The 24,768-nt window shown below is 46.9% G+C and overlaps 1 protein-coding gene across 2 annotated transcripts; it reads right to left on the bottom strand.

Annotated features, from left to right (window-relative positions):
- Window positions 1–422: 422 nt before the first annotated feature.
- LOC138770817 (chloride channel protein ClC-Kb-like) lies at window positions 423–24,164 on the bottom strand. 2 transcript variants are annotated; one of them, XM_069950070.1, is made up of 22 exons: window positions 23,973–24,164; window positions 19,312–19,440; window positions 18,775–18,903; window positions 17,016–17,155; window positions 16,834–16,911; window positions 16,621–16,699; window positions 14,336–14,461; window positions 14,163–14,247; window positions 13,589–13,690; window positions 13,207–13,294; window positions 12,952–13,134; window positions 12,435–12,504; window positions 11,211–11,321; window positions 10,889–11,102; window positions 10,659–10,792; window positions 8,658–8,794; window positions 8,412–8,451; window positions 6,269–6,339; window positions 4,379–4,441; window positions 2,870–2,974; window positions 2,628–2,714; window positions 423–896 (listed from the first exon to the last, which is right to left on the bottom strand). In XM_069950070.1, exons 1-22 carry the CDS (start codon window positions 24,157–24,159, stop codon window positions 723–725), a joined length of 2,532 nt encoding a protein of 843 aa, XP_069806171.1. In that variant the 5' UTR covers window positions 24,160–24,164; the 3' UTR covers window positions 423–722. The 2 variants fall into 2 exon arrangements, with proteins under 2 accessions (XP_069806171.1, XP_069806177.1); XM_069950076.1 differs by having other exon boundaries at window positions 6,269–6,336.
- Window positions 24,165–24,768: the final 604 nt, after the last annotated feature.

The raw sequence follows: 24,768 nt of genomic DNA, 5'->3' as shown, positions 1-24,768 counted from the left end.
TTGTGTTAAGGTTCATACCGTTCATGTTTCTTACTGTGTATCTGCAGTGTGACTTCTGGCTCTGACCCTCGGCTTTGCTTCTGACTACTCTCCCATCTTGTTTTCTGGCTCGATGTATCCTGCCACCAGGAGACCACACTAGGTGTTTTTTTACCGCATTTTTCTGGCATCCATGCAGCTGCTGCTGAGCTCTGACTACTCTGGGGTATCCTACAGCACCGTCCAGGGTCCGTGATGTCATACTTAGGATGTGTTCGTACTGCTTTTCTGTCTTGATGAATAGTCCATAGTAGTTATACAGGATAATTTTCTCTGGATGTCATGTGACATGGTGGAGGTGTGGTGGCCCGGGGTGCGGCTGTGTGGCTGTGTGGCTGTGCGGCTGTGTGGCCCGGGGTGCGGCTCACCATTCACACCTGTGCTTTCTATTACGTCAACATTTTATTATTATTACAAAAAATTTAATATAAAACTACTTGTAGATGACGGACCTCAAAGATCCTGCTGTGGGTTATAGGGATCATACAGATCATCCCATAGTGACCCAACACCTCTCTCAGGGACTGCTGGGAGCAGTACATACTGGCTGAAGATGAAGGTTACAGTCTCTTCATCTTCCTGTATCTCCGCTCGCTCTGATAATAGAAACAAGTTCACAATGACGACCTAGTCCGCTGCTGCTACCATGTTTGTGAGTCCTTTCTCCGCTCTCTAGGATGGTATCATGTGCTTGAAGCTTTGGTGGACGGCTCTGCTAAATCGTCAGAGTGACAGTCTGGGGGGAGGTGGACCAGGGGCTGCAGGCTGTAGGCATCTTGGACCGTTGTGTCCTCTTTTTTTGGGGCTTTCCTTGAGGTGAATGTGCCCTTTACGGTTCCATGGACTGCGTCCTTCAGCTGCGGACAGAGAGGTGAGATTTATATCGGGGTGTGCAAGGTTCCTTAACTCTCTGATAAATCTTATATTTCTACTAATAAATCCGATCTCTATATACGATCACTGTCGGCTCAGCTATCTCTTCTGATCCCCACATATGATGACTGTCGGCTCAGCTATCTCTCCCGATCCCCACATATGATGACTGTCGGCTCAGCTATCTCTCCCGATCCCCACATATGATGACTGTCGGCTCAGCTATCTCTTCTGATCCCCATGTACCATCACTGTCGGTTCAGCTATCTCTTCTGATCCCCACATATGATGACTGTCGGCTCAGCTATCTCTTCTGATCCCCACATACACAATGACTGTCGGCTCAGCTATCTCTTCTGATCCCCACATATGATCACTGTCGGCTCAGCTATCTCTTCTGATCCCCACATACACAATGACTGTCGGCTCAGCTATCTCTTCTGATCCCCACATATGATCACTGTCGGCTCAGCTATCTCTTCTGATCCCCACATACACAATGACTGTCGGCTCAGCTATCTCTTCTGATCCCCACATACACAATGACTGTCGGCTCAGCTATCTCTTCTGATCCCCACATACACAATGACTGTCGGCTCAGCTATCTCTTCTGATCCCCACATACACAATGACTGTCGGCTCAGCTATCTCTTCTGATCCCCACATACACAATGACTGTCGGCTCAGCTATCTCTTCTGGTCCCCACATATGATGACTGTTGGCTCAGCCATCTCTTCTGGTCCCTATATACGATCAGTGTCGGCTCAGCTATCTCTCCCGATCCCCACATATGATGACTGTCGGCTCAGCTATCTCTTCTGATCCCCACATATGATGACTGTCGGCTCAGCTATCTCTTCTGGTCCCTATGTACGATCACTGTTGGTTCAGCTATCTCTTCTTATCGCCACATATGATGACTGTCGGCTCAGCTATCTCTCCCGATCCCCACATATGATGACTGTCGGCTCAGCTATCTCTCCCGATCCCCACATATGATGACTATCGGCTCAGCTATCTCTTCTGATCCCCACATATGATGACTGTTGGCTCAGCTATCTCTTCTGGTCCCTATATACGATCAGTGTCGGCTCAGCTATCTCTTCTGATCCCCACATATGATGACTGTCGGCTCAGCTATCTCTTCTGATCCCCACATATGATGACTATCGGCTCAGCTATCTCTTCTGATCCCCACATATGATGACTGTTGGCTCAGCTATCTCTTCTGGTCCCTATATACGATCAGTGTCGGCTCAGCTATCTCTTCTGATCCCCACATATGATGACTATCGGCTCAGCTATCTCTTCTGATCCCCACATATGATGACTGTTGGCTCAGCTATCTCTTCTGGTCCCTATATACGATCAGTGTCGGCTCAGCTATCTCTCCCGATCCCCACATAAACAATGACTGTCGGCTCAGCTATCTCTTCTGATCCCCACATAAACAATGACTGTCGGCTCAGCTATCTCTTCTGATCCCCACATACACAATGACTGTCGGCTCAGCTATCTCTTCTGATCCCCACATATGATGACTGTCGGCTCAGCTATCTCTTCTGGTCCCTATGTACGATCACTGTTGGTTCAGCTATCTCTTCTGATCGCCACACACAATGGCTCAATCTCTCTGCCCTGAACGTTATTGGGTTCATCACTACATGACTACTGACCAGTGTCTTATCCATCAGGACTATGACATCATATTTACCTCAGTCAGGGACACCACACCCACGAGTCGTCCGGTGCTGGTGACATAAGCTGAGCGCAGGCCAAGAAGATTGAAGAGATCGTAACACTGAGAAGACAAAGGATTGATGACTGACACATCTGAAGATATAATACTTTCTCTAGACGCTTGTATGGACCCTGCCATGACGGTGATTCACACCCTTATTACATATAGCTTTGACCATCAAGCTTTCCTGACCCCGAGTCTGATGTGACCCTCACCTGATAAAGCGTCTGTTTCTCCATAAGTCTGTATGGCGCTGGGTCAATTGTCAGCTCCTCGAAAGGCACAACCTCATTTAGCTGACGGCACTCCCACTCCTCCACCTGCAAGGTACACAGTAGTAATACACCTCTATATATATAATATTCCTCTGTCCATGCTACCTCTACCTATAATACACCACCATATACACCGCCAAGGGGAGACATCGATGTGGATAGCATGTAAACATGCCATAAACATCAGATTGCTTGTCTACATAACCCCACACCTCTACCTGTAACCCACCTTCACCTGGTCTACATATCACCCCACCTCGTCTACATGACCCCACACCTCTACCTGTAATCCACCTCCACATGGTCTACATATCACCCCACCTCGTCTACATGACCCCACACCTCTACCTGTAATCCACCTCCACATGGTCTACACATCTCCTCACCTCTACCTGTAACCCACCTCCACCTGGTCTACATATCCCTACACCTCTACCTGTAATCCACCTCCACCTGGTCTATGTATCTCCTCACCTCTACCTGTAATCCACCTCCACCTGGTCTACATATCCCCACACCTCAACCTGTAACCCACCTCCACCTGGTCTACATATCCCTACACCTCTACCTGTAATCCACCTCCACCTGGTCTATGTATCTCCTCACCTCTACCTGTAATCCACCTCCACCTGGTCTACATATCCCCACACCTCAACCTGTAACCCACCTCCACCTGGTCTACACATCTCACCTCTACCTGTAACCCACCTTCACCTGGTCTACATATCACCCCACCTGGTCTACATAACCCCACACCTCTACCTGTAACCCACCTTCACCTGGTCTACATATCACCCCACCTGGTCTACATATCTCCTCACCTCTACCTGTAACCCACCTTCACCTGGTCTACACATCTCACCTCTACCTGTAACCCACCTTCACCTGGTCTACACATCTCACCTCTACCTGTAACCCACCTTCACCTGGTCTACATATCACCCCACCTGGTCTACATAACCCCACACCTCTACCTGTAACCCACCTCCACCTGGTCTACATATCTCCTCACCTCTACCTGTAACCCACCTTCACCTGGTCTACACATCTCACCTCTACCTGTAACCCACCTCCACCTGGTCTACATATCTCCTCACCTCTACCTGTAACCCACCTCCACCTGGTCTACACATCTTACACCTGTAATCCACCTCCACCTGGTCTACACATCTTACACCTGTAATCCACCTCCACCTGGTCTACACATCTTACACCTGTAATCCACCTCCACCTGGTCTACACATTTTACACCTGTAATCCACCTCCACCTGGTCTACACATCTTACACCTGTAATCCACCTCCACCTGGTCTACACATCTTACACCTGTAATCCACCTCCACCTGGTCTACACATCTTACACCTGTAATCCACCTCCGCCTGGTCTATACATTCACGCACTCTTGAAACAGTAATCCACGCATCCTAGTACAGTAATAGCCGTACGCACCATTCTTAAATACTGGTTCCTGAATTTACTAGAGCGTCTCCGGCGGCCCACGGGCCTTTGTGTCTGTAAATGAGATAACACCAGAGATGTAGTTATAGGTATAGCAGCATGGAGTGGGAGCATTCATTTACCTGTGATAGAGCTGGGCGATATGGCCAAAAAATAAAATCTCGATTTTTAAAAAATTTTGGACGATTCTCGATTTAAATCTCGATTTTTTTTCCTTTTTGCTAAATAAACAGAATAGTTTTGTCCTTGCAGCATCAGATACTATTTTAATGACATTTGAGACAACTGTATTGCTTCTCACTGTAACAGTGCTCCCCTGTAGTAGACAAGCCCCCTGTGTGCCATTCTGGGCCCCCATATAGTATAGGAGATCTTCTTTGTGTGTTTAGTAGTGGAGGTATAGTGGATAAGGGGTGTAGTAGTAGTAGTAGTACAGGTAAAGATGAGGGGTGTAGTAGTACAGGTACAGATGAGGGCTGTAGTAGTAGTACAGGTATAGATGAGGGGTGTAGTAGTAGTACAGGTATAGATGAGGGGTGTAGTAGTAGTACAGGTATAGAGGAGGGATGTAGTAGTAGTACAGGTATAGATGAGGGGTGTAGTAGTAGTACAGGTATAGATGAGGGGTGTAGTAGTAGTACAGGTATAGATGAGGGGTGTAGTAGTAGTAGTAGTACAGGTAGAGATGAGGGGTGTAGTAGTAGTACAGGTATAGATGAGGGGTGTAGTAGTAGTACAGGTATAGATGAGGGGTGTAGTAGTAGTAGTACAGGTATAGATGAGGGGTGTAGTAGTAGTACAGGTATAGATGAGGGGTGTAGTAGTAGTACAGGTATAGATGAGGGGTGTGGTAGTACAGGTACAGATGAGGGCTGTAGTAGTACAGGTATAGATGGGCAGCTAGGGGGGGATGGAGGGCGACTGGGGGTGACGAAGGGCGACTGGGGGTGACGGAGGGCGACTGGGGGTGATGGAGGGCGACTGGGGGTGATGGAGGGCGACTGGGGGTGATGGAGGGCGACTGGGGGTGACTGAAGGGCGACTGGGGGTGATGGAGGGCGACTGGGGGAGATGGAAGGGGGCTGGGGGTGACTGAAGGGGGACTGGGGGTGATGGAGGGCGACTGGGGGAGATGGAGGGCGACTGGGGGAGATGGAGGGGGGCTGCGGGTGATGGAGGGCGACTGGGGGAGATGGAGGGGGGCTGGGGAAGCTGGGAATGATTGGGAAAGGAGTACACATAGCCCTCCTCCCCTCACCCCGGCCACACATGCAGGTCCCGGTCTCTGCAGGAGGCTGCAGGGACTGTAGTGGTGATAGCGTCGCTGCCATTACTGGAGCTGTACAGCGGGATCAGGGGTGAAGATCCTGCTGTACAGCTCCAGTAATGGCAGCGACGCTATCACCACTACAGTCCCTGCAGCCTCCTGCAGAGACCGGGACCTGCATGTGTGGCCGGTAGGGGAACGGAACGCTATGTGTACAGCTGGGGGAGGTCGGTCGCGGCTCTGGGGGACTGCCGACCGACCTGCACTTCCCGCCCGCCCGGCACCTCCACGCAGCGCCGCCCCCTCACTTCCCGCCGGCCGTAACCTGCACCTCATGCCCGGCCGGCACCTCCACGCAGTGCTGCCCGCCCTCCATCTCCCGCCCGGCACCTGCACCTCCCGTCCGCCCGCCCGACTGACTCTCCGAGCTTCTCTGCCCGCAATGATTTTTTGTGAAAATCGAATTTACGATTTTCACAAAAAATCAAATCGATTCTAACCTTCTGGGCGAATTAATCGAATTAATTCGATTAATCGCCCAGCCCTAACCTGTGATTTACATATTATTATGTGTATGGGCAGCTTGGTTCATATGGGGTGGGGTATCTTCTCACCGTTTCACTCTCGTAGGTCACAGTCTCTTGGTTGCTGTAGGTCGTTGTGTCTAAATTCTCCGACTCTTCTGCTGAGATGGGAAATACATATGACAGGTCGTGTTTAGCATGCTCTATATTGCACTATACTTGCAGTCTATATCTGAATAGTGCAGTCACAGTGTTACGTATGTTACCTTTGTGTCTTTGGACCACCATTATATCCTCCACCAGCTCTATAACCCCACCACTATTATAACCTCCATGTGCTCTATGACCCCACCACCATTATATTCTCCATGTGCTCTATGACCCCATCACCATTATATCCTCCACCAGCTCTATAACCCCACCACCATTATAACCTCCATGTGCTCTATGACCCCACCACCATTATATTCTCCATGTGCTCTATGACCCCATCACCATTATATCCTCCACCAGCTCTATAACCCCACTACCATTATAACCTCCATGTGCTCTATGACCCCACCACCATTATATCCTCCACCAGCTCTATACCCCCACCAGCTCTATAACCCCCAACCATTATAACCTCCACCAGCTCTATAACCCCACCACCATTATATCATCCACCAGTTCTATAACCCCACCAACATTATACCATCCACCAGTTCTATAACCCCACCACCATTATATCCTCCACCAGCTCTATACCCCCAACCATTATAACCTCCACCAGCTCTATAACCCCACCAACATTATATCATCCACCAGCTCTATACCCCCACCACCATTATATCCTCCACCAGCTCTATAACCCCACTACCATTATAACCTCCATGTGCTCTATGACCCCACCACCATTATATCCTCCACCAGCTCTATACCCCCACCAGCTCTATAACCCCCAACCATTAAAACCTCCACCAGCTCTATAACCCCACCACCATTATATCCTCCACCAGCTCTATACCCCCACCAGCTCTATAACCCCCAACCATTATAACCTCCACCAGCTCTATAACCCCACCACCATTATATCATCCACCAGTTCTATAACCCCACCACCATTATATCCTCCACCAGCTATATGACCTCACCACCATTATAACCTCCATGTGCTCTATGACCCCACCACCATTATATCCTCCACCAGCTCTATAACCCCACTACCATTATAACCTCCATGTGCTCTATAACCCCACCACCATTATATCCTCCACCAGCTCTATACCCCCACCAGCTCTATAACCCCCAACCATTATAACCTCCACCAGCTCTATAACCCCACCACCATTATATCCTCCACCAGCTCTATACCCCCAACCATTATAACCTCCACCAGCTCTATAACCCCACCAACATTATATCATCCACCAGCTCTATACCCCCACCACCATTATATCCTCCACCAGCTATATCACCTCAACACCATTATAACCTTCATGTGCTCTATGACCCCACCATCTACACAACTAGTTAGAAGTTAATGGAGTGCTTGGAGGACCTCACATCCTCTCTGACGGACTCCAACAAGAAATTCACTCAAACGTGGTGGGCTTGGATGGAGTTCAAAGACACGCCCGAGTATGCTGGCCTCCTACGAGCCCCGGAATAGGTGCTGTTTACACCTTTCTGTGCAGGCTTGAGGCTGTCCCTTGGACTCCGGAGGGGAGTGGTTTTTGGATGGGGTCCCTGCCCTGTACGGGTCCCCGTGCTCGTGGGGGGGGGGGGGGACAGACTCGCCTTCCCCGTCCCTCCCCTTCCTCCGCCCTCCCTTCCCTGTCGCCCACTCTTCTTCCCCCTCTGCCCCCTCATCCCCCCCCCCCTCTCCTCCCGTCCTTTTTCCTACACCCTGGCTAGGACCACCTTCCTTTTTCTGTTGAACCCTGGGGCTCGCCTCCCTCGCTCTGGGCGTACCCCGGGTATTTACGCTCCTCTATCTTTATATAAATATTGAGGAAGGTGGGGAATCCAGCGACGCTAGGTGTGATATGTGGTTGCTGTTTCTGTCTTTTACGTTGTAAGTTGCGCCCTGTTTTCCATTGGTTATTTCTGTCAGTTGTAATGTGTGGGTGCAGATCCCTTTACATGCACTACTGCACCAAGGTGTTGTTGTTTTTCCCTGCCTTTGCTTTAAATAAAGAATTAAAAAAAAAAAAAAAGAAGTTAATGGAGTGCAGGAGATGTAGGCACTCACCAGTTCTAGGTAGTTTAGGTCGGGAGTAATCACCCAGAGACTGAAATAGAGAAAATAATGACATTATAGTTAGCTGCTATATTCCATCCACCATGATGTATTCTCTTCTGACTAAAACTGCTATCTTTTCATTTTGTTTCTCATAAGCTGGTAGCCCCATGGGAAATAACATGTAACCCTCATGGTTTCCATTATCTCCCCACAAATCTGGGACTGTACAACACCCTAACGTTCCCTCGTTCTTACAGTCACAGTCCAGTTGTTGTCCATGTTAGTCCCTGGCTGGTTGATCATATACTGGATTCTCCGCTCGGTGCTCAGCTGATCAGATAGGAGTTTGCTGAGTGTTTTCCGACTGGCAGAACCAAGAAGGATCTTAGAATCTGGAGAAAGAAATTTGTGTTATAAAATATATGGATGGCAAAGAGACAAGATAACATGTTGACAACATGTCCTTGATGGGCAGAGATAAGAAGAGATGGGTAGATATGATACAGGGTGAGGCTGGTCAAAGGTGGCATAGCTGCATGTAGCTTTATAAGTTCATGTCCAATCCTTGTAGCAACCTGCAAAGGCCTTTACGAGATGCATCTATGTTATAGAAGCCTGCAGATCACTGGGTATAGGACGATTCTCGGAAAGCTCTTCAAGAACCAGAGTTTCTGCAAAGAACATGAAAGATTTCCTGGATTCTTGGATTGTGCATATTTAGAGGCCACAAGGCCCTTAGGGTCCTATTACACTGAGCGATTTTTAACGACCAACGATAAACGATCGCAAACTAGATTGTTTATCGTTAACCTGAAATCGTTCACCATATAATGCTGCGTTTACACTTAACGATTATTGGCCCGATCGTACGATTAGCGATGTCGGATTTACGATTTTTTTTTTTATAACGATCAGCGTTTAGATGGTACGATATATCGTACGAATATTCGCACTGCGATCGTTTTGCGATCGTTTAAGCCTATCTCACACATTGGTTAAATCGGCGAACGACTGTTCACACGGAACAATTTGCGAATTTTTTTGAGTACAATGAACAACGATTTGATGACCTGATGAAAGATCAAAAGGTACGATTTATCGTGCGTCGTTCGATCGTTCGCTGCGTTTACACGTACGATTATCGTTCGAATTCGACCATTATCGCGCAAATTCGCACAATAATCGTTACGTGTAAACGCAGCATTACACAGAACGATAATTGTTAGTTACGATATCGTTACTACGATCGTTATTGCGATCATTACTGTGATCATTTATTCCTTCTGATCCAAGAAAAACAATGTGCAAAAACACTGAACAATTAGTGAAAAAACGCAGAACTTGAGCGAACGAACGTGGAATTACAGCGAACGATTAACGATAATTTTAGGTTCAGATCTAAATCAACGAACAACAACAAACTAACGATTTTTCAATCGTTGCCTGCAATTACACAGAACGATTATAGTTTAAATTTGAACGATTTAACGATTTTTCGCACGATAATCGCCCCGTGTAATAGAGCCCTTACACATGATGTCCGGGGGAGAGAAGGATTAGCCATGCTGGAGAAGAGATAAGTGAATTTACAGAAAGTTTTGGTTTGTGAAACCGTGAAAGCTCAGCATTTGACTTCCAGTGTCTGGAAAAGAGGGATGCAGCCCTAGGGCTACCTGGAAAACATGGACACAGTGATACACCATATCCAGGGAGCCCTAGGGCTGCATCCGTCTTCTCCAGCCACCGGGGAGTCAAATGTCAAGGGTTTAACAAATAGATAAAAAGATAGCTGTTGGGCTTTACAAGCGTTCATGTGTGTGACAAACAAAAGGACTGGATGTGTGGAAATGCAACCAAACTGGTGCAATAGCTGGTGCACCTATAAAAAAAAAACAGTGTTCCTTTACGGAGCCTAACCAAGACACATTATAACCGTACAAATGATGATTTAAGTGGCCCACAAAGGATGTGATCAGCCGACAATGAGAGATTTTGTGTTCGTTGACTGATCGATGGCCCTTATACAAGGGATGATAATTGGCGATTGGGGGAAGGTCTAAACAACCAGACCCATTGTTGAAAACAATTCCTCCTCCCCCCCTTTTTTTTTTGAATACCAGTGACAAGTTCCACTCAATACAATAACTCAGACTCCCTCGTGATCAGGACCGTCACTAGAGGAGGGAAAGAGGAGGATCAGAAAGTCCCACAATAATCAGGCCAAGAAATAGGATAACGACAAAAAAGCAGGACAACCTTCAGCATCAACAATGGGAAACTGTCTAAGATCTGAAGACTTCAGGAGGTTTCGGATGTCTTTGTATTTGAAGCCCTTGATAAGATAACGCAGGTCGGTCACCATGAAGTCCTCAGCACATATATCGTGAGCACTGGAAATGAAAAAACACACAGTGAGATTCAGGGTAAGACATTGACATACTGAAGCTCAGTCCTCCAATCTTCCAGTCCAGAGACTCGCATCTTACCAGTTTTTTCCCATCACTAGTTTTGGAAGGTATGGAAGTTTCTTGACGATGACTATAATGTCAAAAAATGAATTCTGGCAGCTTTGGCTGATGGCGTTGGCTATAAGAACAGCAATAAGGACAGGGAGAATGTGCGACATTTGTCCTGTGAGTTCAAACACCAGGAGAGCTGTAGAAAGAGTCTGAGTGACAGCCCCAGAATACGCTGCCGCACCTGCGGAGTGAGGGGAGCTGGATGAGAAGATGGCGACCACCATAGCAGCAAGTGGTGACACATAAAGGCCAAGGCAGCACCTCAGGCTAAGTGTAAGTAATACGTCACCTGCAAGTGCGTATCCAGCCGGAGTGATCTTGATAGGCATCCCTTCTGAGATGAACCCATTAGGGAAGATCTTGGCAATTATTTCTCCGTATAGACGACCAAGTCCAGCACCTATAGACAGGAATATCCAGAAGGCATAATGGTGGTTGGCACTTCAGTGTTATGGACAGAAAACTATTGACCAAGTAGATTTACCATGCAATCCATAAATGTAGACAATGCCAATCTCCCATATTGTCCTGCTGAAAACTCTCCATTGTGACTGGGGACACAGGGCCGCTTCTGCCATGAGGCGGAATGAGTATTCCACCTCAGGCGGCAGATTCTGCAGGGGGCGGCATAATGTTCCCCCTGCTGTCATTTTTGTTAAGTTTCACTAAACAAAAATGACAGCAGCTCTGCAGCCGCTCACCTGTCCCGCCGTCCACGATCACCACTGTCCCCACGTCCCGCTGGGCTCTCGCGACGTCACCCAGCAGCTCTCCTCGCCCTCCTGGCTGTGGTGAGTGCCTGGGGTCGAAGGGGGTCGCCCTGTGTCAATCTGGTAACCGGGGCGGGGGGAATGGTCCGCATGGTTTGGGCACTATTGAGGGGGGCGGCCACCTGAGGTTTGCCTCAGGCGGCAGAGACCCCAGAATCGACCTTGTGGGGACATATATAGTACATGCACACATAACTATACTTACCCTCTCCTTACCAATGGGTTATTGGCCACCTATGATAATATGGTCTACAGTTAATGTTATAGGGCAACTCTACTGTTTAGTAGACGGGTTTTGTGAGAGCATATCCTAGAGGGGATGGGGCCTAAACCTTTAGGCCAGCCTGTTCCAATGGTCGGCGAAGGGATGGGGCCTATGTGCCGATGACGTCTTGGAAGGGCGGTGGCACTGTGGGTGGGGCTAATTGGCACTGTTGCCATGAAGCCCCGCCCATGAACAAGCACCATGACGTATGATATAAAAAAAAGGTATGAAAACTGCTAAATTTACCCGTTACACCTGTGTAGAGAAAAGTCAGAATGCAAAAAGGGGGAGGGGGCACAGTGTCACTTTAAGAACTACTAACAATGATTTTGAGGTCTGCTCAAAAGATGCAATAAACGACATAACAACGAATTTTCGATTGTTGCTGCGTTTTATATCGGAAGATTATCACTTAAATTTGAACGATTTAAAGATTTTTTGCACAATAATCAGCCAGCGTAAAAGGCCCTTAACTCACCATAGACAAAGACAGGAAGAAAGTATCCGGCCGGGATGATCATGGTGTTTGCAAACAGGATCAAAAAAAACTAAAGAGACACACGCAGAAAAGCTTTAAACCACTTCTTGTTCTATCACACAGTAATAACAGGTCTATACAATACGCTGTAATACATATCCAGCTGGGGAGTCTGAAAAGTGCAATAATAGTAAACCAGCGGCTGTGGCTGCCACCGCTGCATGGCTACTATAAGCTCTATAGACCAAGAGGGCTCGTACATTAGTGTTTCATTGCCCCATGAGGCCTACTATACAGATTAGCCAACCATGTACTGTATCTAGGGGCTTCTTGACTCTACCCTGATGAATGACAGAAGGATCAGACATGTTGAATTTAAGTTGCCTGATCCCTTTGTTCTTAAGGAAACAGGCCACCCATGAACGCTTGGCGGAGCATTGACCAGAAGATGTGGTTGCTGAATATGAATAAAGACCTTGGAGTCAGGATAAATACCAACCAGTCATGTGACTCTTACTTTAAGAACAACAAAGATGGCGAGTTTTTCTAAAGAAGAGAGCTGGGGATGGGTCCACTGTAGCCAGTTATTATCATAGGAGGGGTTGGGAGGCTGGCGGGAGGCATTCACTCCGAGCGACAATTCCTCCACACCCCAGGTGAGATTGTTGAAGAAGGTCTCCAGATGTTCTTTCATGGTTAACTATGGAGAAGATATGGCATTGATCAGCTGCGTATTACCCACATTTTATATAGTCTAGGAATTTCCACTCACCCGCATTCCACCCATGTACTGGCCAAACCCATGTGGGAAGGTGATGCTCGCCAAGACCAGCGCCACAAACGCAGCATAGATGATCTTACTGCAATAGAAACAGAGGACTGGTTATATGGGCCTCATCATTTTGGAGCGAAGGACAAAGGCTTGTAAAATTTTTATTGTAGCTACATTAAATAGCCTTCTTCTCAGCCAGGCATATATTATATCATGGAGCGTATGTGCAGCATCTGAGGACACCAGATGGTCATGGTAGTATAGGAGGCAAGGTACCGCAAGTAGCCATCATTCTTCATAATATACAATATATATACCTGACCATTGATAATGTGTATAGAGGAAATAGTAGCCCCAGGGCATAGGATAAAATCACACTTACTTGTTCCTCACAAATTTTCCTATACGTTCATTATTATTAATGAAAAGCAATGTGACACGATGGAGATACAGGTAGACGCAGCAGACGCAACCGCACACCACCCTGCAAGAAAACAGTCCAAAGTAACAGGAGATTTCACAAGTATACCAGTATGTCAGGAAAACCAAGGGATCTGTATGCAAAGTAAAGGTCCTATGTGGACTACAGACGGCCGTCCAAAGCCAACAGTCATCATCTTATCACTGGTCGTAAGAGAAGGCAAAGTGCAGTGCGAGGGTGTCAGGAAAGAAGAGGACAACAAGATGGACAAAGATCCAAAGTGATGAAAGCCATTCCTGAATGTACTAGCCGCCCTAAAGAAGAGGGTCACACTACAGGGATAGATAGATATAGGGGGCTGTAATTCTCCCGGTCTGTATTTGCTGTCAGATCTTTACTCTACGGTACTCAAGCTTCTCATAGGCGTAATGATGAACAAGAGAACTGAATGCCCACCAGGCACCACAACTTCAGAGAATAGGAAAAAATGGGCCCAAGTCCACACCACAATATATGCACCCCTGAAGATACTCACCCCAGCAGGGCAAAAGACAAATATTCTGGGAGATCGAAGGGAAACTCAACTTGCCAATTGGTACTAAAAAGGATGGCAACAGTCTCTAACAAAAAAAGATGAATGCTGTTATTTTCAATGCCCTTGTCAGTGTTTTCCTGGTGATTCCTGGTCCCTGGATCTGGAGAACTCACCCTTTGCGCCATTAATCACTGCTAAGAGTCGGAACATCAGAGCTGCACAGGTAGCCGCGAAAAAGCCCCGCCAGTAATTCCGTACTCCAAAATGTGTCGCTGTTGTCTCTACACTGAAGAGCACACCTGGGGAAGAGATACAGACATATGTAGCCTACAGGTGTCTATAACCAACACAGAAACATAGGGACCAGAACGGGCACAAAAAGGAGAGGGTTCACGTCATAGACCACCATAGACCTGAGGTGTGTCAGACATTACCTGTGTGTTTCCTCACTAATGGCGGCTAGTATTGATTATTGGCTATTCCTAGCAATGCTGGAGCATGGTGACTGTATGACTAGTTGTTTCTGGGAGGTTATGTTACAGGACAGCTGTTCACATGATCTTGCCTGTCTATATGTGTCTATATCTTCCTACAGGGAAGGTGGAGTTAGTTGGATAAGGAAGGATATTTGCTTTAACGTGATCAAATCTCATTGACCCTTCAGAAAGTACACAAAAGACTTTGATAGGAATGAAGAAGGACGCAGAGGTAATTAATGAAATATTTAGGAGCCCAAAGACCTAGAAAGCAGATAGGATGAGCTGGAGAAACACTGTCCATGTGGTCATCAGTCTGAAGATCTTACGTCCAAATGCTCCCACTGAAATTGGTCCAGACAACGTCTGTTGTGTGTGGCCGACTTAGCTTAGCAGCTTATTACTTGGCCCAACATTAGCTGTAAGTGAATGCCGATCTGCTAGATTGGCGCTTGCTTACCGAGCATATTACACGGCTCGATCACCGCACAGCAGGGGCTGTATATACTGTACATCATTAGTGATGTTTGTGCAGCCCTTGCTGTATATAGAAAATAATAAAGTAATACTTACCTGTGCATGCTCCCTGGTTGTCCCCCTGCCTCACTGCAGCCACTGCTGACACGTCTCTGCAGTGACAGCCTGCTCAGCGAATCACTCAATGCGATGGGACAGTGTAGCGGCCAGCGGGGAAAAGCCAGGAGGACACACTGAAGAGTGTGGACAGGTAAGTATAACTTTATTATTTTCTATACACTGTTTCATCTGTCGACCGCGGAACTCCTATTACATAGTTAATAAGGTTGAAAAAAGACAAATCCATCAAGTTCAACCTGCAGAAACCCTACTGTGTTGAAGGCAAAAGCCCTTATGAGACAGATGCCAGCTGCCCCATCACAAGAAGAATAATTCCTTCCCAACTTTAATGGCAAACAGCACAAATCCACACAGAGCAATGTGCGGTCAGACGCAGGTGATTTTTAAACTTGCTAATCATTGTTTTTATAATACCTATAACTCCCTTTCAAATACTATCCACGACGACTGAGCTGACAGACCGCTCAGCCAATCACTGCCCAGGACCGCTGCGGCTCCGAAGCTGCTGCTGTGCCTGGGAATGGGGGAAGGAGCGCAGGAGAAGCCCTGCAGCATGGATAGGTAATGTATGGTGTTTAAACAAGGACTGCAAGGACATCGGTAACAATGTCCCTGCAGCCCTTGCTAAATGATTATCGGGCTGTGGAATAGGCCCAGTAAACGAGCGACGATCTAGCAGATCGGCGCTCATTTACATAATTGATTGGCCCCCATCGGCCCGTGTAATAGGACACTAAGAAAGAGAGACTGGAGTCCCTCCTTAACATGATCCTGGCGTCAAGCAGTAACAGAAATTCTTTAGGAAAGTGAAGTCAGAAGTAGATGGTAGCCGGAACGGCATATGTCAGTAGATAGATGGGGAAATATGGCGGAAACCTCTGCACATGGGTGAGGAATCAGATCTCATTCCCTATCATGCAGACAATTAGTAGCTGGCTACATGGCCTGAGCTCATGTCTTAAGAGACAGGTGACCCTCATCCATGTACTCAAACAAGAAATAAAGATAAAAAAGCATCCCGAGAATGATGCAAAGAATCCCTACCAATACTGAGTGCAGTCAGCCAAAGGGCTAAGGGCTACTAGAGCACAGACTATTGGGAGTGTGGGGAAACCTGAAATACAATTTAACTCAGCAACATGCTCAAAAGACCAACAAAGGAGCCCAGTCCTAGCCGCCGCATGGTTCGCACCTGATGGTTTATGGGATATGCCATCATCTCATATGTGATAACCCTGACTGCCCCTTCTTTGGTTTGTGACCACATGACTTTTGCCTGGCTTTGCAGATAATCCTGGTATAATAGGGCGCTGAATGTATGAGCTCAGGATTCCCGGCATGTGTTAGAATGAGGAGCCGGGATGTAATAATAAGGGATGACTGACCTCCTACAGGAGCCACAAAGCAGCATGCGACACCCACCGCAGCCCCCGCTATCAGCAGCTCATACTTCCGACTTGGATTCTGAAGAATTAAATCACATTATAAGGATCTTTATATATAACTGCACCATCCTGAGCAGAATAAGAATAGCAGTTACACAGCCATAATCTGCCCGGGGCGTTATAACGCACACCAGATAATGTCACAGCACTCACCTCTTTAGCTCCGACGAGTTTCACCATGAGTCGTCCTAGAAGAGTTGCAAGTATTGTGGCCATATGTACGAAAGGTCCCTGAGAAGAGATGGACATGAAGCAAGTGTCTACTGTTCCTAGAAAGTCCTCGCACACACAGCTCTACACGACCTCAGCATTACCCTCCCCTGAACAATACTTACCACCTTCCCTAGGAATATTGTGCTCCCAGCAGCCAGCGTGCATGTGACACCTATTAACTTGGCAATAAAAGTGCGGAAGGTAAAGAATTCAGCCAGGACAACTCCCCGCAAGGCAACCTTTATTTCCGGGATTCCCGATCCTATAAAATAAGATGCCATATTGTATGCCTGTCACTGTGTTGTCCTGCAGGGGGCGGGTTCATAGATCCTCCTATCTGTATCACCCTGCAGGGGGCGGGTTCATAGATCCTCCTATCTGTATCACCCTGCAGGGGGCGGGTTCATAGATCCTCCTATCTGTATCACCCTGCAGGGGGCGGACTCATAGCTCCTCCTATCTGTATCACCCTGCAGGGGGCGGGCTCATAGCTCCTATCTGTATACAGATAGGAGGAGCTATGAGCCCTCCCCCTGCAGGGTGATACAGATAGGAGCTATGAGCCCGCCCCCTGCAGGGTGATACAGATAGGAGGAGCTATAAGCCCGCCCCCTGCAGGGTGATACAGATAGGAGGAGCTATGAGCCCGCCGCCTGCAGGGTGAAACAGATAGGAGGAGCTATGAGCCCGCCCCCTGCAGGGGGCGGGCTTATAGCTCCTCCTATCTGTATCACCCTGCAGGGGGCGGGCTCATAGCTCTTATCTGTATCACCCTGCAGGGGGAGGGCTCATAGCTCCTCCTATCTGTATCACCCTGCAGAGGGCGGGCTCATAGCTCCTCCTATGTGTATCACCCTGCAGGGGCGGGCTCATAGCTCCTCCTATCTGTATCACCCTGCAGGGGCCGGGTTCATAGATCCTCCCATCTGTATTACCCTGCAGGGGGCGGGCTTATAGCTCCTCCTATCTATCACCCTGCAGGGGGCGGGGCTTATAGCTCCTCCTATCTGTATCACCCTGCAGGGGGCAGGGCTCATAGCTCCTCCTATCTGTTTCACCCTGCAGGGGGCAGGCTCATAGCTACTCCTATCTGTTTCACCCTGCAGGGGGCGGGCTCATAACTCCTCCTATCTGTTTCACCCTGCAGGGGGCGGGCTCATAGCTCCTCCTATCTGTATCACCCTGCAGGGGGCAGGGCTCATAGCTCCTCCTATCTGTTTCACCCTGCAGGGGGCGGGCTCATAACTCCTCCTATCTGTTTCACCCTGCAGGGGGCGGGCTCATAGCTCCTCCTATCTGTATCACCCTGCAGGGGGCGGGGCTAATAGCTCCTCCTATCTGTATCACCCTGCAGGGGGCGGCCTCATAGCTCCTCCTATTTGTATCACCCTGCAGGGGGCGGCCTCATAGCTCCTCCTATCTGTATCACCCTGCAGGGGGCGGCCTCATAGCTCCTCCTATCTGTATCACCCCTCAGGGGGTGGGCTCATAGCTCCTCCTATCTATCACCCTGCAGGGGGCAGGGCACATAGCTCCTCCTATCTGTATCACCCTGCAGGGGGCAGGGCTCATAGCTCCTCCTATCTGTTTTACTCTGCAGGGGGCGGGCTCATAGCTCCTCCTATCTGTATCACCCTGCAGGGGGCGGGCACATAGCTCCTCCTATCTGTATCACCCTGCAGGGGGCGGCCTCATAGCTCCTCCTATCTGTATCACCCTGCAGGGGGCAGGGCTCATATCTCCTCCTATCTGTTTCACCCTGCAGGGGGCGGGCTCATAGCTCCTCCTATCTGTTTTACTCTGCAGGGGGCGGGCACATAGCTCCTCCTATCTGTATCACCCTGCAGGGGGCGGGCTTTGTATATATATTTGGGCACTTACCTGCAGCCTGTGGAGCAATATATTTGGCAACACCCGCTGATACAGCCATAAGTAAAGTGTGGTACAAAACCCAGGAGAAGTACTGTAGATATCTGTACTGGTCTAGAGCATCGTACACCCACAGGTTGACTGCAGATAATAAGATTAGTGTTAGATGGAGGAGGGAAATGTAATTTCACTTCTATTAGGCTAGGTTCACACTGCGTTTTTGCAATCTGTTTTTTTGCAAAAAACGGATGAAAAAAAACCGGATGCATTTGTGTGCATCCGTTTTTCCATTGACTTCCATTGTAAAAAAAAACGGATCAATTTTTTTTAACGGACACAAAAGTAGTTTTGATCCGTTTTTTTTTTTTACAATGGAAGTCAATGGAAAAATGGACACAAACGCATCCGTTTTTTTATTCGTTTTTTTTGCAAAACAAGGATAAAAAAAAAAAAACATTGCAAAAACGCAGTGTGAACCTAGCCTTACTGTCATGTGACCTCATATATAAGTAACGTCTCTCTATGGTTACATATTTCAGTATTACCCACCTCGCTGTAATTTGGCAATAGTCACATCCAGGCCAAAGCTGATGGTTGCCATACTGATTCCAAGCAAGAAGAGAAAAATCCAGTCTTCTCCAAAACGTTTAAGGGCGATCTGCAGGGTCCTGCCCACAGCTTAAATAGAAAAAAAAAGTATAAACTGGTCATAAAAAATGGTCACCAATCCATTATAACAGTATAAAGTGCATGTAGTCTAAGGATGGAGCTTTTATAATAATACACAAAATATGAAGCGTGGAAACCAAATCCCGTCCATTCACGCCAAACAGAAGAAATACAAAAAGAGTCCAATGTGCAGAAGTCTAGGAGTGTGCACTCACAATAGAGGAGGGTTGTGCTCAGCGATGGTGCAGCCACCGGGTAATATCAAATATAAAAAGAAAGAACTGATCGCGGCTCCAACCTTTTATCTTGCAGTTCAACTTTATTGTAGAAACAACTGGATGAAGTGATGCGTACAAGGCGGCCGTCGCTGCTAGAGCGCCTCAGTGGTGTCCTTCACGCCCTTCCCCACACAACTGTTGTTTATACTATGAGGTTAGACTACAAGATAAAAGGTTAGTGCCGCAAGCTGTTTTTTATACAAATGTTTTTAATGTTTGGTAAGACTTAGTTCTCTGAGGAAAGGATTTTGAGCATCTTGGAGAACTTCCCACAAACTTCTCAAGACTTCTGGTTTCTTGCATTCTCTTGCTTCAGAATCATCAGCTTCCATGAAGGTGACTTCCAGGCTTAGTGGAGAAGATCCCATTGGTTGAAGACCTCCCTTGAATTTAGTTTTTCTCTTCAGGAGGATGGGCTCCACCATGAAGCGAGGTCTGGGCTGGAGAACATCCCGTTGGCTACAGACTTCTGAGGTTTGGTTCTATCTTCAAAGGAATGGGCTCATTCCTCTAAGAAGTGCAGCTCCCTGAGACTTTCCTCTTCAAAAGGATGAGCTCCTCCATGAAGTGAGCTCTGGGCTCAGTGGAGAATATTCCATTGGCTGTAGACCTCCCATAGACTTGGTTGCGGTTTTCAGAAGGATGAGCTCCTCCATGAAGTGAGCTCTGGGCTCAGTGGAGAATATTCCATTGGCTGTAGACCTCCCATAGACTTGGTTGCAGTTTTCAGAAGGATGAGCTCCTCCATGAAGCATGTACCCTGGACGCAGGAGTTAATTCTTCTTATGTTTCTTGGTGAACTATTACATCCTTAGTCTCTATTGTTTGTTTCCTTTGAACAGCTTTCCAGGGATCTGATTATGGAAATGGATCCTAAATATTGTGCCAAGGCAAAATTAAGCTTCCCCCCCCCACCAAGGAGTACGAGTATTAGCTCTTCATGCAACTTACAGAAGAGACAGTAGATGACACTAAACCTCCGGTTAAGATTCATTGTCACGCTCCTCGGACTATAACCTGCTTGAGGTCCTGTTACACGGGCCGATCTGGAGCAGTAAGCGAGAGGCGACCTGTCAGATCAGCGCTCGCTTGCTCCTCGCTCCCCACTCCCTATTACATGCACCAACAGCGAGCTGTGGGAGGGGCTCCCCAGATGATCTTTATATTGCCTGGGGAGCCCATAGGAGTAAGCAGCCGTCTGCTGCCGCCTCTCCATCGCTGTCGCTCTAGTTTTTTTGAACATGTTGAAAGACAAGGATCAGCTGACATCATTCATGTCATCTGATCATTGCCTGCCTTTTAACAGGAAATATTACACTAAGCGATAATTGGCCAAATACGGCTGATAATGGCCAAATACGACTGATAATGGCCAAATACGGCTGATAATGGCCAAATACGGCTGATAATGGCCAAATACGGCTGATAATGGCCAAATACGGCTGATAATGGCCAAATACGGCTGATAATGGCTTGGTGTAGTGGGGCCTTTAGTTTTACACTCTGTTCCTCTATTTAGCTGGTAACCAAATCCATTGCATTTTAGGGGGTCTCCATCTGGCCACATCGGCCTTGTGTTTGCTAAACTATCGATCCCACTGAGGCACCACTGCGAGAAGTCTGTGACCTGACTAATGACCTGACCAATGACCTGACCTTCTGCCGAGAAGAGTTGTTCCTGATCCTGCACAACATCCGGTCTTCTTTCTGACTTTGGCGCCCTGGTACCATCACCAGTGCCATTGCCTCCACCACTGCTTGCTTCCCGCAGTCCAGGTGTGTATTCGCTTTTATCACCTCCCTAAGGCAGCAACCCAAAGTCCTAAATATGATACAATTGATTTAAAAGATGATAAAGCATTCGGGCCCAATTGTCTTCTTGATGCTGAGGAAGCTTTGGCCTGGGCCTGCCCCCTATGTGCGCAGTACAATGGTGTGCTGTCCGCCGGCCTGTATAGGAAGGTCTTGGAGGAGCCTTAGTCTGCAGCCTCATCTCCCGCTGTGGAGCCGCCATGGAATAGCTCAATGCTCACCCCACATTCTGGCTCCGGAGCTTTGTTGAACATATTGGTGGCTTCCTCCTCGGGACGACTGGGGCGGATTATTTAGGCTGAGTTGGTGATCAGTTTCCCGCCTTCTACCTCAGCCGCCCTCATCACTTGGTCCAACCAGATGGACATCTTTTCCACAATTCGTGGATCGCCAGATTGCACCAAACTGGACCTTATAAAGACTCCAAGAAAGCTGTATGATAGGTAACATTATACCAATACAGAACTGTGTGATATCACACATAGCTGTGTAATGGTATAATGATACATAGCTGTGTGATGGTATAATGATACATAGCTGTGTGATGGAATAATACATAGCTGTGTGATGGTATAATGATACATAGCTGTGTGATGATATAATGATACATAGCTGTGTGATGGTATAATACATAGCTGTGTGATGGTATAATACATAGCTGTGTGATGGTATAATACATAGCTGTGTGATGGTATAATGATACATAGCTGTGTGATGGTATAATACATAGCTGTGTGATGGTATAATGATACATAGCTGTATGATGGTATAATATATAGCTGTGTGATGGTATAATACATAGCTGTGTGATGGTATAATACATAGCTGTGTGATGGTATAATGATACATAGCTGTGTGATGGTATAATACATAGCTGTGTGATGGTATAATGATACATAGCTGTATGATGGTATAATATATAGCTGTGTGATGGTATAATACATAGCTGTGTGATGGTATAATACATAGCTGTGTGATGGTATAATGATACATAGCTGTGTGATGGTATAATACATAGCTGTGTGATGGTATAATGATACATAGCTGTATGATGGTATAATATATAGCTGTGTGATGGTATAATACATAGCTGTGTGATGGTATAATACATAGCTGTGTGATGGTATAATGATACATAGCTGTGTGATGGTATAATACATAGCTGTGTGATGGTATAATGATACATAGCTGTATGATGGTATAATGATACATAGCTGTGTGATGGTATAATGATACATAGCTGTATGATGGTATAATACATAGCTGTGTGATGGTATAATGATACATAGCTGTGTGATGGTATAATGATACATAGCTGTGTGATGGTATAATGATACATAGCTGTGTGATGGTATAATGATACATAGCTGTGTGATGGTATAATATATAGTTATATGGTGGTATAATACATAGCTGTGTGATGGTATAATGATACATAGCTGTGTGATGGTATAATGATACATAGCTGTGTGATGGAATAATACATAGCTGTGTGATGGAATAATACATAGCTGTGTGATGGTATAATGATACATAGCTGTGTGATGGTATAATGATACATAGCTGTGTGATGGTATAATACATAGCTGTGTGATGGTATAATACATAGCTGTGTGATGGTATAGTACATAGCTGTGTGATGGTATAGTACATAGCTGTGTGATGGTATAATGATACATAGCTGTGTGATGGTATAATGATACATAGCTGTGTGATGGTATAATGATACATAGCTGTGTGATGGTATAATACATAGCTGTGTGATGGTATAATGATACATAGCTGTGTGATGGTATAATGATACATAGCTGTGTGATGGTATAATGATACATAGCTGTGTGATGGTATAATGATACATAGATGTATGATGGTATAATACATAGCTGTGTGATGGAATAATGATACATAGCTGTGTGATGGTATAATACATAGCTGTGTGATGGTATAATGATACATAGCTGTGTGATGGTATAATACAAAGCTGTGTGATGGTATAATGATACATAGCTGTGTGATGGTATAATGATACATAGCTGTGTGATGGTATAATGATACATAGCTGTGTGATGGTATAATACATAGCTGTGTGATGGTATAATACAAAGCTGTGTGATGGTATAATACATAGCTGTGTGATGGTATAATGATACATAGCTGTGTGATGGTATAATGATACATAGCTGTGTGATGGTGTAATACATAGCTGTGTGATGGTATAATACATAGCTGTGTGATGGTATAATGATACATAGCTGTGTGATGGTATAATACATAGCTGTGTGATGGTATAATACATAGCTGTGTGATGGTATAATGATACATAGCTGTGTGATGGTATAATACATAGCTGTGTGATGGTATAATGATACATAGCTGTGTGATGGTATAATACATAGCTGTGTGATGGTGTAATACATATTTGCAGACACTATAATGCAGGCTATTACTTACGCCTCAGACAGGTCAGCATCCTTTTGCCTATGATGATGATTGTGCTCTGGTTCTCCTTCTCTTTGGGGATGTAGGAGTAGGCCTCACTCTCGGTAATCTCGCTCTCGGTTTTGCTCTCCCCTCTCTTCTCCTTAGTCTCGGGGAGCTCCAGCATACCCATCTTCTCTCCCTCCTTCACCTGCTCCATCCCGCCTGTGAGTGCCTGTCACCTCTCATCCTGATATATATATACCTGAAGAGTAGCCACACCTGCCAGCCCTGCCCCGCACCTTGTATCAACAAACAGCAGACATTGTTTAGTGATAGGCTCTGTATACGGCTGAGGCTGGGGGAGAGCCGGGGGGGGGGGGGGGCATCGGGCTCTGGTCATCAGACAGATGCACACGTAAGACCTCTACCTCGCACACTTATTACACTGACCAGTGTGAGGTACAAGAATTATAAAGTGTAACAGCACACGCGAGTGATGATAGGACGACACATGTGTAACCTGCCGGGAGGAGGTGGTGATAGGACGATATATATGTAACCTGCCGGGAGGGGTGGTGATAGGACGACATATGTGTAACCTGCCGGGAGGAGGTGGTGATAGGATGACATATGTGTAACCTGCCGGGAGGGGGTGGTGATAGGACGACACGTGTGTAACCTGCCGGGAGGGGGTGGTGATAGGACGACACGTGTGTAACCTGCCGGGAGGGGTGGTGATAGGACGACATGTGTGTAACCTGCCGGGAGGGGGTGGTGATAGGATGACATATGTGTAACCTGCCGGGAGGGGTGGTGCTAGGGCGAC

This window comes from Dendropsophus ebraccatus, chromosome 1, assembly GCF_027789765.1.
Source record: "Dendropsophus ebraccatus isolate aDenEbr1 chromosome 1, aDenEbr1.pat, whole genome shotgun sequence".
NCBI classification, from domain to species: domain Eukaryota; kingdom Metazoa; phylum Chordata; class Amphibia; order Anura; family Hylidae; genus Dendropsophus; species Dendropsophus ebraccatus.
Note: the sequence above shows the minus strand (reverse complement) of the source record. Positions and strands in the feature narration are given on the sequence as shown.